The sequence below is a fragment of the Chionomys nivalis genome, chromosome 7 (genome assembly GCF_950005125.1).
Source record: "Chionomys nivalis chromosome 7, mChiNiv1.1, whole genome shotgun sequence".
Lineage (NCBI taxonomy): Eukaryota > Metazoa > Chordata > Mammalia > Rodentia > Cricetidae > Chionomys > Chionomys nivalis.
In genome coordinates, this window is record NC_080092.1 from 82,320,305 (window position 1) to 82,338,941 (window position 18,637).

At 53.3% G+C, this 18,637-nt stretch overlaps 1 protein-coding gene across 1 annotated transcript; it reads right to left on the reverse strand.

Annotated features, from left to right (window-relative positions):
- Nucleotides 1–1,920: 1,920 nt before the first annotated feature.
- Nucleotides 1,921–18,109, reverse strand: Slc4a1 (solute carrier family 4 member 1 (Diego blood group)). Its single transcript, XM_057774645.1, has 20 exons — nt 18,019–18,109; nt 14,554–14,636; nt 14,316–14,436; nt 13,346–13,419; nt 11,767–11,947; nt 11,539–11,674; nt 10,963–11,086; nt 10,765–10,846; nt 10,486–10,667; nt 9,700–9,910; nt 9,314–9,526; nt 8,991–9,139; nt 8,681–8,875; nt 7,243–7,413; nt 6,763–6,852; nt 6,124–6,290; nt 5,455–5,708; nt 4,396–4,565; nt 4,141–4,314; nt 1,921–3,368 (listed from the first exon to the last, which is right to left on the reverse strand). Exons 2-20 carry the CDS (start codon nt 14,566–14,568, stop codon nt 3,288–3,290), a joined length of 2,790 nt encoding a protein of 929 aa, XP_057630628.1. The 5' UTR covers nt 14,569–14,636; nt 18,019–18,109; the 3' UTR covers nt 1,921–3,287.
- Between the last annotated feature and the right edge of the window lie 528 nt (nt 18,110–18,637).

The following is an 18,637-nucleotide window of genomic DNA, read 5'->3' on the forward strand; positions in this document are numbered from 1 at the left end:
CTGTAATCCCAGTGCTCAGAGGCAGGGGGATTCAGGAGTTTGAGATTGTCTTGAGCTAGAGAGTAAATTTGAGGCCATCCTGGGGCTATAAGAAACGCAGATTCAACTGAGCAGTGGTGGTGCACACCTTTAATCCCAGCACTAAGGAGGCAGAGGTAGGCAGATCTCTGAGTTTGAGGCCAGCCTGGTCTACAAGAGTGAATTCCAGGACAGGCTCCAAAATCTACAAAGAGAAACCCTGTTTTGAAAAGTCAAAAAGAAGAAGGAGGAGGAGGAGGAGGAGGAGGAGGAGGAGGAGGAGGAGGAGGAAGAAGAAGAAGAAGAAGAAGAAGAAGAAGAAGAAGAAGAAGAAGAAGAAGAAGAAGAAGAAGAAGAAGGGGGAAAAAGTCCAATTTCAAATGTAAAAATTACAAATAAACAGGAAAAAAATGGATTGTTGTCTAAACTTTGAAGGGCAAGAACTTCTCCAAGTCAAGGTGGCTGTCCTTTCTTAATCTGGTTGGTTCCTCCCTCAGGAGCGTGGAAGGATGTGTAAGAATAAGCCCAGCAGGAAATCCAGGCCCTAAACGCTGCTGCACGGTTTGCAAGTGGGAGGGCCTGGGAACTTGCTGGGCTTCAAACCTCCAGGGCCTGTCTCAGTCTGGAGACTGGGGGGGGGGGGGGATGAGGGAAATACTAGCCCTGGGGACAAGCCTAGACCGGTGGGGGTTGTGCAGCTGGTGTGAATAGGAAGTGGGCTTTGGGATGACTCTCCTAGGAGCCCAGTTAACACCCAGATCTTTGGCTCCAGCCGGCCTGGAAGGGGTCAATTCGGGGTAGTCAGCTAGTAAATATAGACCCAGGGAAGGAAGCCAGGAGGTTCTGCCCGACAATGACCTCTTCCTGAAGGCTGAGGAGGGTAGGGAGGTCTTGTATGCCTGCATCCTCCTTTCCAGGGTAGCCAACACCCTGGTCCAGGAGCATCCTAAAACTGCCGGAAGCATGGGCTAGGGGTGGAGTGGGAGACAGACTTTAAAGGGAATCGGAGTGAGGGTTAATAGAAAGTTGCTCAAGAGATGTTGTTCTGGAATGAGACATGAGGGTGAGGGAGAGAGGATGCACTCATGGGCAGCTGCTGGAAAGTTAACTTCCTCTCTTGGCCTCAGTGTCTTTCGGTGACTGCCCTCAAAGGCTCCATCCAGCTTTTGGATCTAGGACACAGAGCTGATGGTTTAACGAAACTTGCGGGAGGAGTTACAAATGCAAACGGCAGGGTCTTCCGACAGCCCCTTTCCGCACCCCACCAGTCAGGTCTTGCTTACTCAGAAGACAAGGTTGTACAGAGTTCAAATTCATCTCTGAATTCTGCAGCCACCCAAGAGGAACCGCCCCTCCTGGTGCTTAGGGCCACGCCCAGCATGATTCTCGTGTCCCGAAAGGCTGAAGTCCTACACGGGTTTCACCTAATGCCATTTGGTCCTGTCAAGACCTCTGAGGCACCTTCAGTTCTGAGACAACTTCAAGCGAGGCATCCCCTTAACACAGACGTATTTATTGGCAAAACCTATTCCCAAGCACGGCGGGGAAGGGCACTGGCAGAGTGGGCGGCACAACCCCTCTCTTTGACAATGTTCAAGAAGCAGGGCAAGGCAGGAGGGGGCAGGGGTGTGACCATCGGCGCGGCCGCACCATCAGCTCCCCACAAGGCAGGGTCTGTGCTTTCTTTCCTTATACTGTGTCAGTCAATCCTGGCAACTCCCCTACAAAGTAGGTACCATTCTGATCCTTGGTTCTCGGATGAGGAAACAAGCCCAGTGTGGTGATGGGGGCTGGAGGCAGGAACGGTTTCCAGAGACCCCTGAGAATCTTCCATGGGGGCCACTTGCTGCCTGTTCTCTCAGATTTTTCTGTTTCACTTCTCACAACTTCTGGTTCTTTCAATTCTTTCTTTCTTTCTTTCTTTCTTTCTTTCTTTCTTTCTTTTTTTTTTTTTTAATATTTTCGTTTTGTAAAAAAATAGATCTTTATCCATGTCCGGAGCAAGCCACTGTCTCCTACTCCAATAAGTAAAACCTTGGGTTTCCCCCAAAATTCATTTTAGTTGGGGCTGGACACAGCATGTCTCTCACGGTGGCTGGGTACATGGACAAAACCAAAGCACAGAAGAAGCACTTAGAAAATACAGTTAGCCAGGCAGTGGTGGTGCACGCCTTTAATCCCAGCACTCAGGAGGCAGAGGCCAGCAGATCTCTGTGAGTTGGAAGCCAATCCAGTCTACAGAGTGAGTTCCAGGACAGCCAGGGCTGCACAGAGAAAGCCTGTCTCGAAGAAAACAAAGCAAAACAAAAAACAACCCACGTCCCTCCAAAAAAGGAAAAAACAAAAACAAAAAAAAAATACTAATAAAAGAAAATACAGTTAATAAATTATAATCCTCCCGTCCTCCCTCCATGCCCATCCAAGTCCAGAGCAGACTTGTGTATGACCCCACACCAAGGTAGGGGCTTGACCTAGTCCCCTCTGTGCCCTCTAGGTTCAGGGTCCTAAGTAGGTAGCTATGGAATGAATGAACGAATGAATGAATGAATGAATGAATGAATGAATGAATGAGTGTCTGGCGGGTGGGAACAAGCACTTAGGAGTCTGAGCCCCAGTCCCTCACCTGGTCCTTACCCTCACCAGGATGCCTCTCTGGGTGTAGAGGAGAGGGTCTTGGGGTGGGGCTGGGGCAGAGAAGGGAAGGGAGGAAGTTGTCAGGGGTATTTTTGAGCAGGGAAGGAGGATGCGTGGAAGATGGAGGACAGAGCCGTACCCTCCAGGTCAGGAGGCCGTGGCTCAAGTCCCACTGGTAGTCCAGAGGCTGTGTGACCTCAGGCAGGCTCAGAAAACGCGGACAACTGTTGAATGGTCCTTTCACATTTGCTACTGGTCCTCAGATACCATGTGGTTACGTGGGCATTATTAACATTTTATAGAGCAGGAAGCAGAGGCCAGAGAGGTCAAGGGGCTTACATAAGGCCACACAGCTAGCAGGGACTTGAAAACTGCCCTCTGTATCTCCCCTTTGCTATTTATAACTATGCCGTGAAGGGAGGAGGCTCAGACTTAACTTTTCCAGTATGGAACCCATACAGTCTTGAGAGACTGTGACCCCAATTCCCTGATATGGCTTCTGGTCATCTTCAGTCAGAAAGTCCAGTGTGCCTTAGGTAGAGTGTTTCCTAGACAACCCTTCTTCCTTCCCCACCCACAAATGCTCTTCCTGGGAGGGTGGGAAAGTGGAAGGGTTGGGGGCCTGGGCCTGCCCCTCACACAGGCATGGGCACTTCGTCATACTCATCCAGACCTTCCTCCTCGTCAAAGTTCGCTTTGGCATCGTCACCATCCAGCTAGAGAGGTGGGAGGGAGAAGGTGTGAGAGACTGGACAGGATGAGACCTTTCTGGGACTTCAGAGGCATGTCTGGAGTTAGGAACCAGACCGGACAAGTCTGTGCCGTCCCTACAGTGTAGGGTTGGTCTGAAGGAGTGACTTACATAGGACAGGTGGCCACTGCGGGGTCTGGTGAAAAGGACCCGCAGAAAGGTGGGCAGGGGATCCCCTCACCATGGCAGCTCCAGCCCCGCTCTGAACGTCCCTAATGCCTTGAGGGATGGCAGGACTGCGTGCCCACTAGTGCATGTGGAACACACCCTGTGCGCCTCATAATGCTTTGCACCTGTCATTATTCCTCCCTGCGCTCGTGAGGCACAGAGAAATGAGGTCACTCGCTCACATACGAGGACACAGCAGACCAAGACTGAGACAAAGGCTCTGGACACAGACTTTTTTTTTTTTCTCTTTAAGATGGGGTCTTATGTAACTCAGGCTGGCTTTGAACTGTGTGGCCAAGGATGACCCAGAATTTCTGATTCCCTTGTCTCTACCTCCCTAGTGCTGCGATTATAGGCGTGTGCCTTCATATACAGTTTCTGTAGTGCTGGGAATCGAACCCAGGATTCTGAGCATGGGAGGTAAGTCTTCTACCAGCTGAACTACATCTCTATGCCAAAACCCACAGCTCTCTACTGTCTCCCAGTCCAAGACGTGCCCTCCACACTATCGGACTTTCTGCTGTGCCCCTCCATCCCCTGTCCTCCCATCCAGGGCCCCCACGACTCACACACTGGAGTTCCAGCCCACTGAAGATGAGGGGCAGCAGGAAGCGACGCAGAGGCACAGTGAGAATGAGGACAAAGGGCAGGGCCAGCGAGGCAGGGGTGGACTTCACCACCCACAGCGCTGCCAGGCAGATGATCTGGATGACCGTGAAGAGGTGCATGCGCCAGGTCTTCACCTGTGGGGAAGCCGAGGTCAATGGCTGCCCTCTTCTGACACTCCTGCCCCACCCTGGCTGGACGACTTCAAAGCCACGTACCCTCCTGACAAAGGGGACATCGGGGTGGTACTTGGGTGGCTTGAACAGAAGTAAGATGCGGTCAAAGAGCTGGATGCCACTGAGGGATGTGACTCCCATATACAGGAAGATGCCGAACAACACTGCCAGGGGGATGCGGGACAGGATAGGTTCCATTAGGATGGACAGTCCTGTGGAGAGACACTCTCTTAGTTCAGGTCACCCAAGGACCAGCACCAACAGGGTTTAGCTCATATTTGGGACTGACCATGAAACCACAGTGCCATGACCCTTTTCTGCAATAGCTGTTTATAGGCTCAGCGGTGAACAGCTTCTAACACTATGCTTCCAAAGGGTCATACTCCTGCCTCCTGCCTTCCACCCACTCCCTGAGCCTAGTGGGGGCAGTCACACTGGTCAGAGGAACCTGTCTTTCTCCTCAGTACAGAGTGCCTCTATCATCCTCTACAGAAAAGAGAAGGGGAAGGAATCTTTGGATGTCCCCATCAGTGACTATAGCGCTGCTCACCCTACTGGGCTCGGCTGCTCTAGAACCCTCTGGAGCCCAGAGACTCTCTGCTTTCCCTTGGACTGAGCCATGAGGTCAGTCCTAGAGCAACTGATCTGTGCAGATAGGAAAACTGAGGCCCAAGAGGCCAGGGAAGTTACCCAGCCAACAGCAGGGCAGGGGAAAACCCCACAGTCTATTACATTTCTATTGGTTACCCTTGTGGAGGCAGGGGTGGAGGCAGGCTCTGATCTGGAAAGCCCAGCAGTGCAGTCCTGCCCTACACAAACACCCATCACAGTGTCCCAGGGCCCTTGAGCCTCCTCACTTCTGCTAGAGCCCCTCCTGTGAGTAATGGGGGCTGGGGAGGCATGAGCAACTGGTGTGTAGGGACCTGGATGCGGAGTAGATGGGATGGAAGTTCTGTCCCCAGTCCCAAGAGAGGGAGTCAGGATTGGACGGGGAAAGATGGTAGAGGTGGGACCCCTAAGTGGGAGGAGCTCCCCAACCCTAAGACCAGGGGCTAGGAGGGAGTGGAGCAGGGAGGCAGGGGCATGGCCAGTCTCACTTACCCACAAGCACAGAGACCAGGAGCCCACTGATCCGCTGCTCCTTGACCTCTTGGACCTGAGCTGCAGCCCCTGGACCGCTGGCTTTCCCCATGACTGTGAGGGCATTAGCGTGGGTAACGGAACGCACAGTGGTGGCACTGAGCCAGGGCATCCCAAAGAGGGCAGCCACCCCACCCATGCCAACGACCAGCAGCAGGTCCAGGTGAAAGCCGGATCCCTTGATCATCTTGCGCTCTGGTTTGCTGACAATCAGCCTAGGGTGGAAGGAAGTCTGGTCAGCTAGGACCGCCTTAGGCCCCTCTTACTGTCTCCACACTGGTGTTCATCTGAGACTTTTGGATTTCTGTTCCCATTTCCCTTTGATTTCCTGGCTCCCTCCCTCTGGTTATTTGAGAATTCAGACTCTTGAGGGCTAGAAGTCTTCGGAACACCCTTAGGCATTCTTGCCCAAGTTGAGAACCTTGCCTGTTTAGGCTCCTCCCAACATCCAGCAGCTCAACTCATAGCTTACATGGTCTTCAAATGATGCCATCCCAGAGGCCACAAAACTCAGACTTGCCTCTGCTGGTCCATCCCTCTCATCAGCTAGCAGAGGGTTACCAACCAGTTTCCTATTGGCCCCTCCCTGCCTCCAGTCCTCCCTGGCCAAGTCTCTATCTTTGTTCTTACGTGGTGATCTGAGACTCAAGGAATATGAGGATGAAGACGAGCAGGGCAGGCAGGGCAGAAGCAAACATCATCCACAAGGGAAAATGGCCGTACAGACCCAGAGGGTGGATGACCCAGCCCCGGGCAGAGGCATTGGACACTTTGAGACCATCAGGGACCGAGAGTTTCTGTGAGAGGAGACAGTTGGTGAGAATGTGGGGCCATGTAGATAGGGAGAGGTGGGGCTTGGGAAGCCAAGGGCCTGGGGCAGAGTTGGGTTGAAGTGCTCAAGGACTTGCTTATATTGAACATTTACTCTGCTCCGAGCTACTTCTCTAAGCCCTTGTGTGTATCTTTTCATCTCAGTATTACAGATGAGGAAACAAGAGCAGAAAGGTTGTTGTAGCTTGCCCCTAGCTGCACAAAGACCTGCCTGGCCTGAAGGCACTCTATCCTACTGCCCTGGGCAAAGGCATAAGAAGGGCAATGTGGCCTGGGCTCTTGCTTGGGCTAGCGTGGTCCTGAGGGGCTAGTGGAAGAACAAGGATGGGGAAAGAGGTCTACCTGGTTTTAGGTTAGGAAAAGCCATTCTGGCAGGGCATGGGGAGGTAAAGGAAGTGAAGGTTTAGGGCGGCATGGCAGAGGATGAGGAGGAGTCACCTGGGTGTAGGTGTCCTTGATGAAGGAATCCACCACGACCATTATCAGGATGGAAATGGGGACCCCGAAGTCCCCGATGACTCTCCGCAGCTGTGGGCAGAGGAAGCAACCAGTTGTGTCCATATCCAACCCCTACCCATTTTCCTTCCCTTCCCACCTCTACCAGGGATTATACTCAACCCAAGGGGTCCATCAAGAACTAATGACAGTCCTTACTCCAACTATCCCCTGCCTTCACTTTTCCTCTGCCCACTCCCTGCCCTGACCCCACTCTTCATCCCTCTCCCAAGAACTCTCTGTCTCTTGTTCCCTGCTGGCTCTTGGTGCTGAGCAGAGATGGCGTTGCCTGCAACATGAACCCTGATTCAGCAGAGGGTCGCTGAGCCCTGGTATTGGGGATGGAGAGTTGGGGTAGGAAGCGGAGCCAAGGGTACTAGAGAAGCTAGGGGTTGGAGAAGGTGAGGATAGGGGTGCGCTGACCTTGCCAGGGAAGTAGGTGCTGTTCTTGAACTTTCGCAGCATCATGGCAAGTAAGAAGGTACCAGCCATGAGCACAAGGGAGAAGAGAGCTGTGTTGGGCACGGGACCCAGAGGTTTGGGCTTCATCACAACAGGGGCATAAGTCTGTTGTAGCGGGTAGTCCTGGAAAATCTGTAACAGAAAAACAAAGCATTGGGTTCCCTCCCAAGACCTGGCTTGAACTAGATAGTATCAGATAAGTTGACTGGACACAATCATCCGTCTATCTTTACATCCAGACATCCGTCTACCCATCTACTGCCCACAAAACCATCATCCACCCATCATCCATTCACCCATCTGTCCACCTTCTTCCTCATCTGACATATTAACCAGCTTGGTTTTCTTCTTTTTTTTTTTTTTTTTTTTTTTTTTTTCGAGACAGGGTTTCTCTGTGGCTTTGGAGCCTGTCCTGGAACTAGCTCTGTATAGAACAGGCTGGTCTCAAACTCACAGAGATCCGCCTGCCTCTGCCTCCCGAGTGCTGGGATTGAAGGCGTGTGCCACCATCGCCCGGCCGAACCAGCTTGGTTTTCATGGATGAAGAACAAGTTAGCATGTGTGGGAAGGGTAGAAGGAGCAATAAGCATGCGTGTATGGGTACATATGTCCAGCTTTGTTTGGAATGTGAGAAGGCTGAGAGGCAGCAATAAGTCACAAAAAGGGCTTAGGGAGTTGATAACAGCAACAGCATTTGTCTAGCATGCAAGAGGTTTGATCCCCAGCACAACAAACAAGCAAATAAATAGGTCACCTTTTTGTTTGCTTGTTTGTTTTGTTTTTTCGAGACAGGGTAGCTTTGGTTGTCCTGTGCAGCTTTGGTGGTCCTGGAACTCACTCTGTAGACCAGGCTGGCCATGAACTCACAGAGGTCCATCTACCTCTGCCTTTGAGTGCTGGGATTAAAGGCATGCGCCAGCACCAGCACCAGCTGAGGTGACCCTTTTTTCATAGATAGTGCAGATGTGGAGGCAGGTGAAGCTTTTGGAGGAGGGGGCAAACGAAGGAGGCAGAGGCCCTGTGGGGTTATGGAGGTCAAGTGCAAGAGAGGAAAGCCTAGAGCATCCACTGTCTCACTACGCATGATTTCCAAGGCCGTCGCACACATAGTGACCACTGTCACATATGCTGTGTGGTCATGAATATGGACAAGTTTATATACAGGTGTCTTCCCTTATACAATCCCTCTGCCAAATCATAGCATGAACACTGAGTCACTAGCCTTTACAGGGTCATAAGCAACCCAACTGCACAGTCCTAAGTGAACCCAGAAACATACATGTGCCTGTGTTCGTGGTTTTGCATACAGGTGGAAACATGGCTACAGTCATGCTGAACAGACACATACGAGGCAACCCACATGCTGTGTGTGAGTGTGAGCATTCCCCCTGGGCCCCACCTTGATCAGCTTGGAGAAAGTCTCATAGATGAAGATGAGGGAGATGAGGAAGGAGAAGATCTCCTGGGTGTAGCGGGAGATGAATCGGACCAGAAAGCTGCCTTCGAAGGCCACCACCAACAACACCAACAGAATGAGCCAGAATCCGATCCACGCACGGCCCACGATATACTCTAGGTTGTTGTTTTCACAGAACTGCAGGCAGTCAGACAGAGGAATTCTGGTCAGACAGATCTAGGCTTAGCCACCTTGTGAGCATCAGACAGGTGAGCTAGGGTCAGCTACAGGGTTGGGGTCAGTGTGGGGCTACCGTGAAGAAGGCTTCCTCAAACACCAGCAGGGGTCCCGAGAAGCCAAGCACCAGCAGGGGCTGTGCCGCCAGGAGAGCAAAGAGAATGCCTTGTACCGCTGTGGAGATGAGCAGTTCCGAAACCCCCATCAGGTTCCGGGTCTTTTCTCCTGTGGGAAAAAGCCACACAAGGGTCCAGATGGGAGAAATTATTTCCAAGGAGCGAGAGTAAAGTCACGGGGCATGATGTGAGCATACAGAGCATCAGATTGGGTCAGAGGTGGGGAGGCAAAGGTCAGAGGGTTAGAGGTGAATATTAGGGGGGAACCATCATTGTCACTGACCCAGGAGGCCACCAAAGGTGACCGCAGGTGACAGGGCAGCAAAGTAGATGAAGATGACGGCAGCCAGGACCTGGGGGCTGAGCGCATCTGTGATGTCACTCAGATAGTAAGGATAACGGCGCCGGATGTCACGTATCAGGCCTCCAAAGATCCGGCCTGTTCGCTGTAGAGGGTCATCCACACCACCGGGGCCTCCTGGGCCCCCATTCAAGTCTGTTGTAGAGAACAGAAACATGGTCAGAGGGACCAATAGGAATGGCTGGGGTGACAGGGAAACTCGGCCACAGGGACAGATGCTGGGGGTGTCTGATAGGAAAGGGGCACTGCGCTGGGAGTCCAGGGGCTCATGGGGCATCGGGAAGCCCTGTTGAGGACAGAACAGGTACCTAGGGTCTTGTATAAGGCAGGGTCTGGCTTGGTGGCACTGGGCAGGTAACGCCTTCTAAGCAATTCCTTCTGCACGGGTACCAGGTTGAGCAGAGCTTGTTCTGAAGGGGCGTCAGTCGGGGGCAGTACCAGGCTACAGTCCAGGAAACCCTCCAGGGAGCTCACCAGCTCCCCTCGGCTCTGTGCCAGGTAGGCAGTTGTGCGGAACACCTACAGGCAGGAAAAAGGGTCTGGACACTGGGACGGTAGACAAGAGGCCCTAGGGGAGCAGTCAACCAAGTGATGATGCCTGCCTGTGGTCTAAGCACTCAGGAGGGGGAGATAGGAGGCCTGCCTTAAGTTTGAGGCCATCCTGGACAGCATAGCAAGCTCCAGGCTAGCAAGAGCTACATGGTGAGATCTTGTCTCAAAGACTTGAAGGCTGGGCATGTCAGGGACCAGTCACCAAAATCCTGGCTGTCATTGTAGGGTCTGGTTCTTTCTGTTCCCTCAGACCTCTAAGGACCAGCTTTAGGGAGACAGGCACTCTGGGTGGGGAAGGAGAAGCTAAAGTATACCCAGTGGGCTAGGCACACCACACAGCAGGTTGGGCCAACACTGATCACACTGGACCGGAGTAGACTAGCCAGCCCAATGCAAACCAGGATAAGACTGGACCAGCCAGGCCAGGAATAGGTGGAATTCAACCCAATGGCTTCAAATAGTGAATTTAAAGTCAGCTAGGCCAGGTCAAGGGGGAGAGGTGTCGTCTTCTGCCCTCCCGCCAGTTCTCTGGCAAAGCTCACTCTTTCTGTCATCAGGGTGGCTGCAGCCCGGCCCAGCTGGGTGTAGTCGATGTGGGGAGACTCAGGTCCCAGCAGAATGAAAAGGAAGCGCACAGGCTCTGGCAGCTCCAGGTCCTCCAGTTGCACAGCCTCCTTCAGTCTCACGAGACCCAGGACAGACTTCTCCAGAAAGTTAGCACAGCCTGTGGGAGGCACCAGGTGGTAAAGCCAGGCCTCTAGGACTCAGGAGGGGGCTGCCCAGGGCCTGAAGCAGGGTCTGTAGAGGGGAAGGGCTCTTACCCACTAGGACCAGTGTGGTTTCCGAATCTGGGGGAATCTTCAGAATCCCAGATGGTGAGGATCCTTCTGGGTGCCCCTCTGCCTGTGGGAAGAAAGGTATGTAAGGGGGTCCTGAGGTCACAGGGAACCTAGGAGGCCTGAGCATCTGGCCTTTGCCTCTCCCAGCTCCTCTCAGTCCCAACCTCATTCTGGCCTCACCTGTCCACAGTACAGCTTGGTCTCCAGCGATGGCTCCTGGGGAAGAAGGGGCTCAGAAGGGCCCCCAGAGCGGTTCAGGACGGCAGGCTTCACGCCCTCCAGAGCCTTTAGGTCCTCAGCACGGCTGCGGAACACACAGGTGACATGAGCTGAGTGAGCTATGCAGGCTGAATTTCCCATAAAGGGAGACTAGGCTGGGCAGGACAAAGGTGAACACCCAGTGGAATTTCCCAGGGACCACGCTAGAGAGACCCTAGAGAAGGAAAATCAGAGCCTCCTCTTACAGGACAGTGCAGACGGAAGTAGGTGGCCCTGTCTAGGATGTCTAGGTGGGAGCAGGAACGGGCAGAAGGGTCTCAAGACCATGCTCTCTCTGTAAGTATGAACTTGAAGTCATGGTCTCCATTTGGGGGTGTCAGACGGATATAGAAGCTATGGTAGAGGAAGAGTCCCTTCTTTCTGCCTGGGTGGGGTTCATCTGGAGTTGAGGAAGGGTAGGAAGACTTTGGGGTAGAGGGTGTGGAGGAGACCCTGGGATAGGAAGGCCAGGCAGGTCCGGGCAGGCAGGCAGAGCACCTGCGTTTGAGCAGCAGAGCCCGGAGCAGCTCGTCTCGGTCCTGAGGCCGGATCTGGTCATCAAAGATGAAGCTGTCTAGAAGCTTATTGGCCACCCCGGCCAGGGATGTCTCTGCCAGGTCCAGGAGGACGGTGCCTACAGGCAGCAGAGGGTGAGCTGAGTGACTGCGCAGTATGGCCCCAGCAAGCCTCCTGTGCAGCAGCAGCAGAGGGCCCGGCAGGACTTACCTTTGGAGAAGACTTTCTGCAGTTCGAGAAGGCTCCAGAAGGTGAGGTAAGACAGATGTGGGCGGCCCCACACACCATCCTCTCGTAGGTTTTCCTCCAGCCCTATCCAGTGTGCTGCCTCCACCCACTGTAGCTCCTGGTTCCTCTGGTCCATCATCAGTTCCTGCAGCTCCACATAGACCTGAGGCCCAAGGCCTGAGTTAGTCCATCAAGCCCCCAGGCAAGTCCATGGGGAAACTGGAAGCTTGGATCCTAAGGGCACTTAGCTCTAAGCTAGGCTTAGAAAAGGCACTGGGCCCTGAAAGGATCAGGACAGATCTGCTCGGGGCATAGGGAAATGTGCAGGGGGCTTGGGGGTCTGGCCCACCCCGCTGGATCCATGTCTCATCCTCCTCAGTAAGCCATTACCACAGTTCAGAAGAGGCATGAACCTCTGGACCAAGAGATGCCTCAAGCAGCCACTTGGTCGGAAAACTGTGGCCTGGTGACTGAGGCAGAAGGGGCTTGGGAAGTCATTGGGATCAGTCTCCTGACTCGACCATCCTGAGTCAGACACAGTTTAGGGACCCAATTTCTTTCTTTCTTTCTTTCTTTCTTTCTTTCTTTCTTTCTTTCTTTCTTTCTTTCTTTCTTTCCTTCCTTCCTTCCTTCCTTCCTTCCTTCCTTCTCTTTCTTTCTTTCTTTCTTTCTTTCTTTCTTTCTTTCTTTCTTTCTTTCTTTCTTTCTTTCTTTCTTTCTTTCTTTCTTTCTTTTTTCCAAGACAGGGTTTCTCTGTGTTGCTTTGGAGCCTGTCCTGGAACTAGCTCTTGCAGGCCAGGCTGGCTTTGAACTGACAGAGATCTGCCTGCCTCTGCCTCCCGAGTGCTGGGTTGGGATCCAATTTCTTTTTTTTTTTTTTAAATTATTTATTTATTACGTATACAGTGTTTTGCCTGGGTGTATACTTGTAACCAGAAGAGGTTGTGAGCCACCATGTGGTTGCTGGGAATTGAACTCAGGACCTCTGGAAGAATAGTCAGTGTTCTTAACCTCTGAGCCATTTCTCCAGGCACCTTTTTTTTTTTTTTAAAGATTTATTTATTTATACAGTATCCTGCCTGTAGGCCAGAAGAGGACACCAGATCTCATTATAGGTGGTTGTGAACCACCATGTGGTTGCTGGGAATTGAACTCAGGACCTCTGGAAGAGCAGTCAGTACTCTTAACCACTGAGCCATCTCTCCAGCTCGGGATCCAATTTCTTAACCAGCTAGGCCGTCTGGTACTCAGTGGGGACTTGGATGCTGGGGCAGAGGAGAATGTGCCCTTGATTCTATAAATCCCCGGTGAGTATCTAGCCCCACTAGGCCTTGAAGCCCTGCTTAGTCCTCAGCAGTAAGCAGTCTGTCCAGGGAATTCAGAAAAGCCATTTCCCCCGTTAGCGAGCATGCCCCTTTCCCATCCGCTGATGTCCAAGGATGATCCCTCCATCCTGCTTGTTGGGGGAGGGTCTCCTCCAGCCCGTTCTCCTCCTATCCCTTTTCATGGGATGTAACAGATCTCAAGGCAACTTGAGAAAGGCTGGAGTTTGGGTCCTCACCTGACTGGAGCTTCGGCGTGATGTGGAGGTGGTGGTTGGGATGTAGTCTGTGGCTGCCGGCTCTGTGGGAAGAGCTAAAAAACCCAGGGTTAGTTAGCGCTGCCTGTGGCACGGCCTCTCACTCAGGCCCTGCTGTACTACTTCCAGGGAGCCAAAGGAACCCAGACACATCCTTCCACTGCCCTGGGCTAGGATCCCTGCCCAACCCCACATCTACGCCTGTTCTGGGCCAGCTTGGATCTGCCACTCTCCATCTGAGCCTTCCTGAGGAACCCTGAGTTCATTGTCCGAGCCCCTAGCCTGACCCCTCCTCAGTGAGGATCAGGAGAGTCCCAAGTCACAATATTCAAAACCATCCTAGTATCCCCGCCAACCCCACATCTGGGACCAGATTTCCTTGCCTGTGCCCACCCGCTCAGCTAACCTGCCAGCTGGTAGCCATTTACCCCACAGCACCCAGATGCCGTGAGCCCCTTATATTGTCCTCATTTCCCAAGGGGGCCTCTTAACTTCAAATCTAATCACTTGCACTTAAACCCTGTTGACAGTAAACAGGTCCCCGCCTCAGGCTCCCCACCTAAGACCTTGGTTAGGCCAAGGAAGGTGGTATGAACTCCTGGGGTCTCTGCTCATGGGATCCCCACAGTTCTCTCCCATTTCTCAGGGTCTCTAGCTATCTAGACAGAATGAAGCTTCAGTAACAGACATGCGGCTCGGCCTCCATGCTGATGTGGGACAGACAGGGTAGCCACTGGGTTTGTGCCCTTGTCCCAGACATACCTGGCTGCCCTGTCACATGTGAAGGGAGCCCAACCACCCCAGTCACCTCCTGTGATCATTTCAAACAAAACATTGTTTATCCTTCAATCAGCCAGGATTGTGGGGAGAACTGGTACCAGGGTTGGGGCTGTGGAGCCGGGAAGGACTGGGTCCCTACTGTACCTAGAGGAAGGCAAGGGACGGCTCTCACCTTCTGGCTCCTGCATCTGGGCCACAGGGATGTCGAGGTCTCTGTATGCTATCTGTTCTATGACCTCCTCCAATTCATCTTCGCTGTCCTGATCTGGGATCTCCAGTACTTCCTCATGGTCCTGTGGGAAAGGGCCATCAAGATTGGGTTAAGTGGCTACCCAAGTCCCCTGAGGAACAGCTCAGGTTGGCTTCCGGAGCTGAAGGAAGGAACCCTGCACGGATCAACAGACACTTACCTGTACGTCCCCCATGATGCTGTCCTCAGTGTCCAGTCGTCCTCGGCTATCTGAGCCCCCAGCATAACCCGCACCTCAGGTCCCTGAAAGAGGGGTGCAAGCTAAATGACACAGTCATGTCACCCTCAATTGGCCCTTGCTGCTTCTGGGTCCCCCTAAGGGAGCTGACTTTTAGTATTAGGAGAGCCCTGGGGATATGAGATGGATCAGATGGAGGCAGAGGACACTGAGGAAGACACTGAGTTTGTAGGTGTATGGGTATGTGGGCTGAAAGACAGGCGGCATCAGCAAGGCTGCCTTCTTCTTTGTGCATTTGAGGCAAGTCAAGTGGCGTGATGTCTAGCTCCAACCCGTGTCTGCCAGGCCTTACCGAACTTCTCTTTCTGAGTCCCAAGGACTCAGCTAACTCCCAGGGCATGGCCTGTTTCTTCCTCAGGGGGCTTGTCTCCCCTGAGAGTCTCCACAATATAGTCTCTTCTAGAATTGACTGCTTCTGCCTGTACAACAGGTTGCAGTGTTCTTGGGAGGGACCCACAGATCCTGAAGGACATGAGCCTACTTTCTCCTCTCCATTTGGGCCTGGAAAGATGGCTCAGATGTTAGGAGCACTGACTGTTCTTCCAGAGGTTCTGAGTTCAATTCCTAGCAACCACATGGTGCCGCCTCTCCATTTAAATTCTACCTCCCTGGCTTGTTTAATTACCTGTCTATTGTTTACACATTCATCACCCACTCTGAGACACACTTTTGGTCTTTCTCTTATCTCAGTTCCAGTATCACCCTTTCCCAGGCCTTCCTTCACCACCCTGCCAGTCCCTGACCCAGTCGGGCATGGTTTCTTCATTGATTTGTGTACAATTAATTTTCTGACATGTCCTTTGGAAAGGAGGACACTTGCAGGTAAAGTCCCTGCACGTCTCAGTCCTCAAGGAGTCCGACACCTAACTGGCATCCTATGTCACAGACCAAGCCACAGAACCTTGGCCTCCATTTTCTCAAGACAAAGGTGTATCCACACAGGATGTGGGGATGGTCATCTAATGTGTCAATTTGTGTGTGGAGGGACTTTTGTTCTCCTCTCACTCACTGTCACCTAGAACATTGGGGTGACCAGCATTTGGGTGGGGTCATCAGGTGTTGCCGCTCGGCTGAGCACAAGAGGCTCAGTTAAGCATGTCCTTGCTCTTAAGATGACTTAAGTGGTTTCTACATGGATGGAGCTTAAGAAGCCCCTTGTGCTGGGCGCTGCAGAGAGTGTTATAGGAGGAAGAGGAGGACTCAGGAGCAGGGCACGGGGACCTCAGGAAGGGTCCCAAGAGCTGGACAAAGATGGTCAGTCTGGGCGTGAGGAGTAGGCTAGGACAGAGAGATGGGGTGGGGGTGGGGACAGAGTGGGGTAGAGTGCAGCAAGCAGAGGTGCGGCAAGTGGAGGGCAGGGGACAGGGCACAGGAAACAGAAGACGGAAGGGCAGAGGATGGGATCCAAGGGTCAGAGGCAGAGGGGTGAAGCGGGGAGAGCAGGAGGGTGGAAGTAGAGCCATGCAGTCATGCAAGGGGCCATGCAAAGGTCTAGGGCAGGGCATACATTTAGAAAGAATCATACAGAGAACTTTCTGGGTCTTGTACAGTCCTGAGGTTCTGAGGGGGAGAGGCACTGTCAAGTCCTTGGGAGTGGCAAGTGACAGGCACGAAAGAGTTCTCAAGTCCAAGAATGGGACATCCTCTGCTAGGACTTTGTCCTTGGCAGCCCTAGCTATCCACCGTTCCCCTTTCTCCTCGCTGTCTTTTCCATCTTTTCCAAAGTCCCCTACCCTGTTCCTCTATTCTGTCTTCATTTTTCTCTTTTCCTTCTCTGGACCCACCCACACTGCATTCTGGTTGGGCCTCAGATCCTGAGGTACCAAAAATCCCACTATGGGGCTGGCACTGAGGCCTTGCTTCTCCTGAGGGACAAGATGGCATAGCCAGGGATCCAGAGTTCCAGGCTGCCTCCCTGACCGTGACCGAACCAAACGCCTTGGGCAGCTCTCAGGTGTCTGTGGTCACCCATCTGTTAGATGCCAACTTCTGGGAAATCAGTCAGAGAGAAGAGAAGGATCAGGAGGGGCCTGGAGCTCAGCTGAGCCTTGAAAGGTGCCCCAGGACCCGGGTTGTCGCCTGTTGTCCCTGCCCTGTTAGCGCTGCCCCATTCTGCCTGCAACTGATAAGAGCCTGGCCCCCAGCCAGCAGTGTCTAGGTCTGGAAGCACCCCAAACACCTGGAGGGCCAGCCATCAGCTGGGTCAGATAAGGGAAGAGTGGGGACATCTGGAGCCCAGGAGGTAGAGCCCACCAGCTGAGAAGGCACAGGCGGGAGGGGGACGGATGACAGAGACAGTTCCCTGGTGGCACAAAACTACACCTCTCAAGCAGCTGTGATGCCCCCTCTCTCCCAGACCCCAGAACACTCTGCTAAGCTGAACCCAGTAACGGCAGGCAGCGGCAGCGTTTGACAAAGCCAAGGTTCAGAGGAGTTCGTCTACTTCAGTGGCACGGGACGTTGGTATCAGAGGCAGGATGAAACCTGGCCTGCAGCTCCACGAATTTCTCCCTCTGAGAACCTCTGAGCTGCCTCCCAGAGTTAGAACTTAAGACACAGACTCTGTAGTCAGACCGCCTGTGTTCATTGTTTAATCTCAGCCATGCAATTTACTAACTCTGTGGGCTCAGGAAGGTAACTGAGCCTCAGGCTTCTGTTTTTGTTTTTTCATCTGTAAAATAAAACTGGTAAGAGTGATTCCTATGTGATGGGCCCTCTGTGCAGACTAAGTCCATGCAGAGAATGCATGGCCTGTGCCTGACACACAGCCTGCCATTACACCTGCCACAGCCATCCGGGTCAGGCTGGTGATCGTCACCCTCCCTGACTGCCTCCAGCTCCTATAGAATTAGCTTGAGCTAAGAGGCTGCCAACCCTCAGAGGAGAGGGGCTTTTCCTTTCCCTTTCAATACTCTCTGAGATGGGGGCAGTGCCAAGCTCCCAAGTAGACCCCTAGAAGTGTCCCATACGGAAATCAATGTTGGCTGGTATATGGTCTCCCAGGTGAGAGATGGGGTGGCCTGAGAATGCCCCACATTTGAAGGAAAGAAGGGCCTGGGAGGAGTGAGTCCTTGGGCCTGAGTCCATGGGGGCTTGTGGGGCTGGGAGATAGAAAGCAGGTAGAACCTATGGCGGAATGTCTCAGCTCTGCTCCCAACATGCTCTCCGACCACACACACCTCTCTGTATGGAAACTGCCCCTTCATCCTGCCACTGGTTCACTGAGGGACTACATGCACATGGTCGCATTGCCATCCCACCCACCTGCACCCCCTTGGAGGTTAAGGGTCATACCCCTTGGACACAGATTTAAGCTGACCACCTGCACAAACCCTCAGGACAGATGCCTAAGGACCACCCAGCCACTCCCTGCCCTGCCCTGCCCACCTGCTCAGGAGCCTTGGGGGTCCTTCGTGAGGTCCTGCTGCCGCTGGTGCCCTGTGCGACTGGCTGAGCTCCCAACCGCTCTAACAGCACCGGCAGGTGCCCTGGGGGAGGCTCCCAAACCCCTGACTCATGCCCTTGCCTCCTAATCTGCCCGCCCCACAGCCGGGAGCCCCTTCCCACCCCACCCCCTTGCCCCGCTCCAACTGGGTGCCCCATAAACAGAGTTATCTCTCACCCACATCTGGGCAGCTGTGCATCAGGCCTACCCCACCCAGCCTGGCCAGCTCCTAAGGCCTTTGGACCCTTCTGGCCCCTGGGGATCCCTCTGCATCTGCCTTCATGGACTGAGGCTTGAGAGCTGAGTTCTCAGGACTTCCGGGGCTCTGGCTGGTAGTCACTGGCCCCTGGACGCATGTCTGCCCAGCCTCTGTCCACTCTTCACTCTGGCCAGGTGTTCTCTGGCCCCAAGTCTCAGGGCATCTCTTCTACCCATGTCTTCCCTCAAGACTGGCTTTTCCTTGGCAGCCTCCCAAGGCACCTGTCATGGGACCCCATTGACTCTCTTCTGGTCTCTAACTAGAGTACCTTAGCTAGGTACTTCCTCAGACCCCACTGGCTC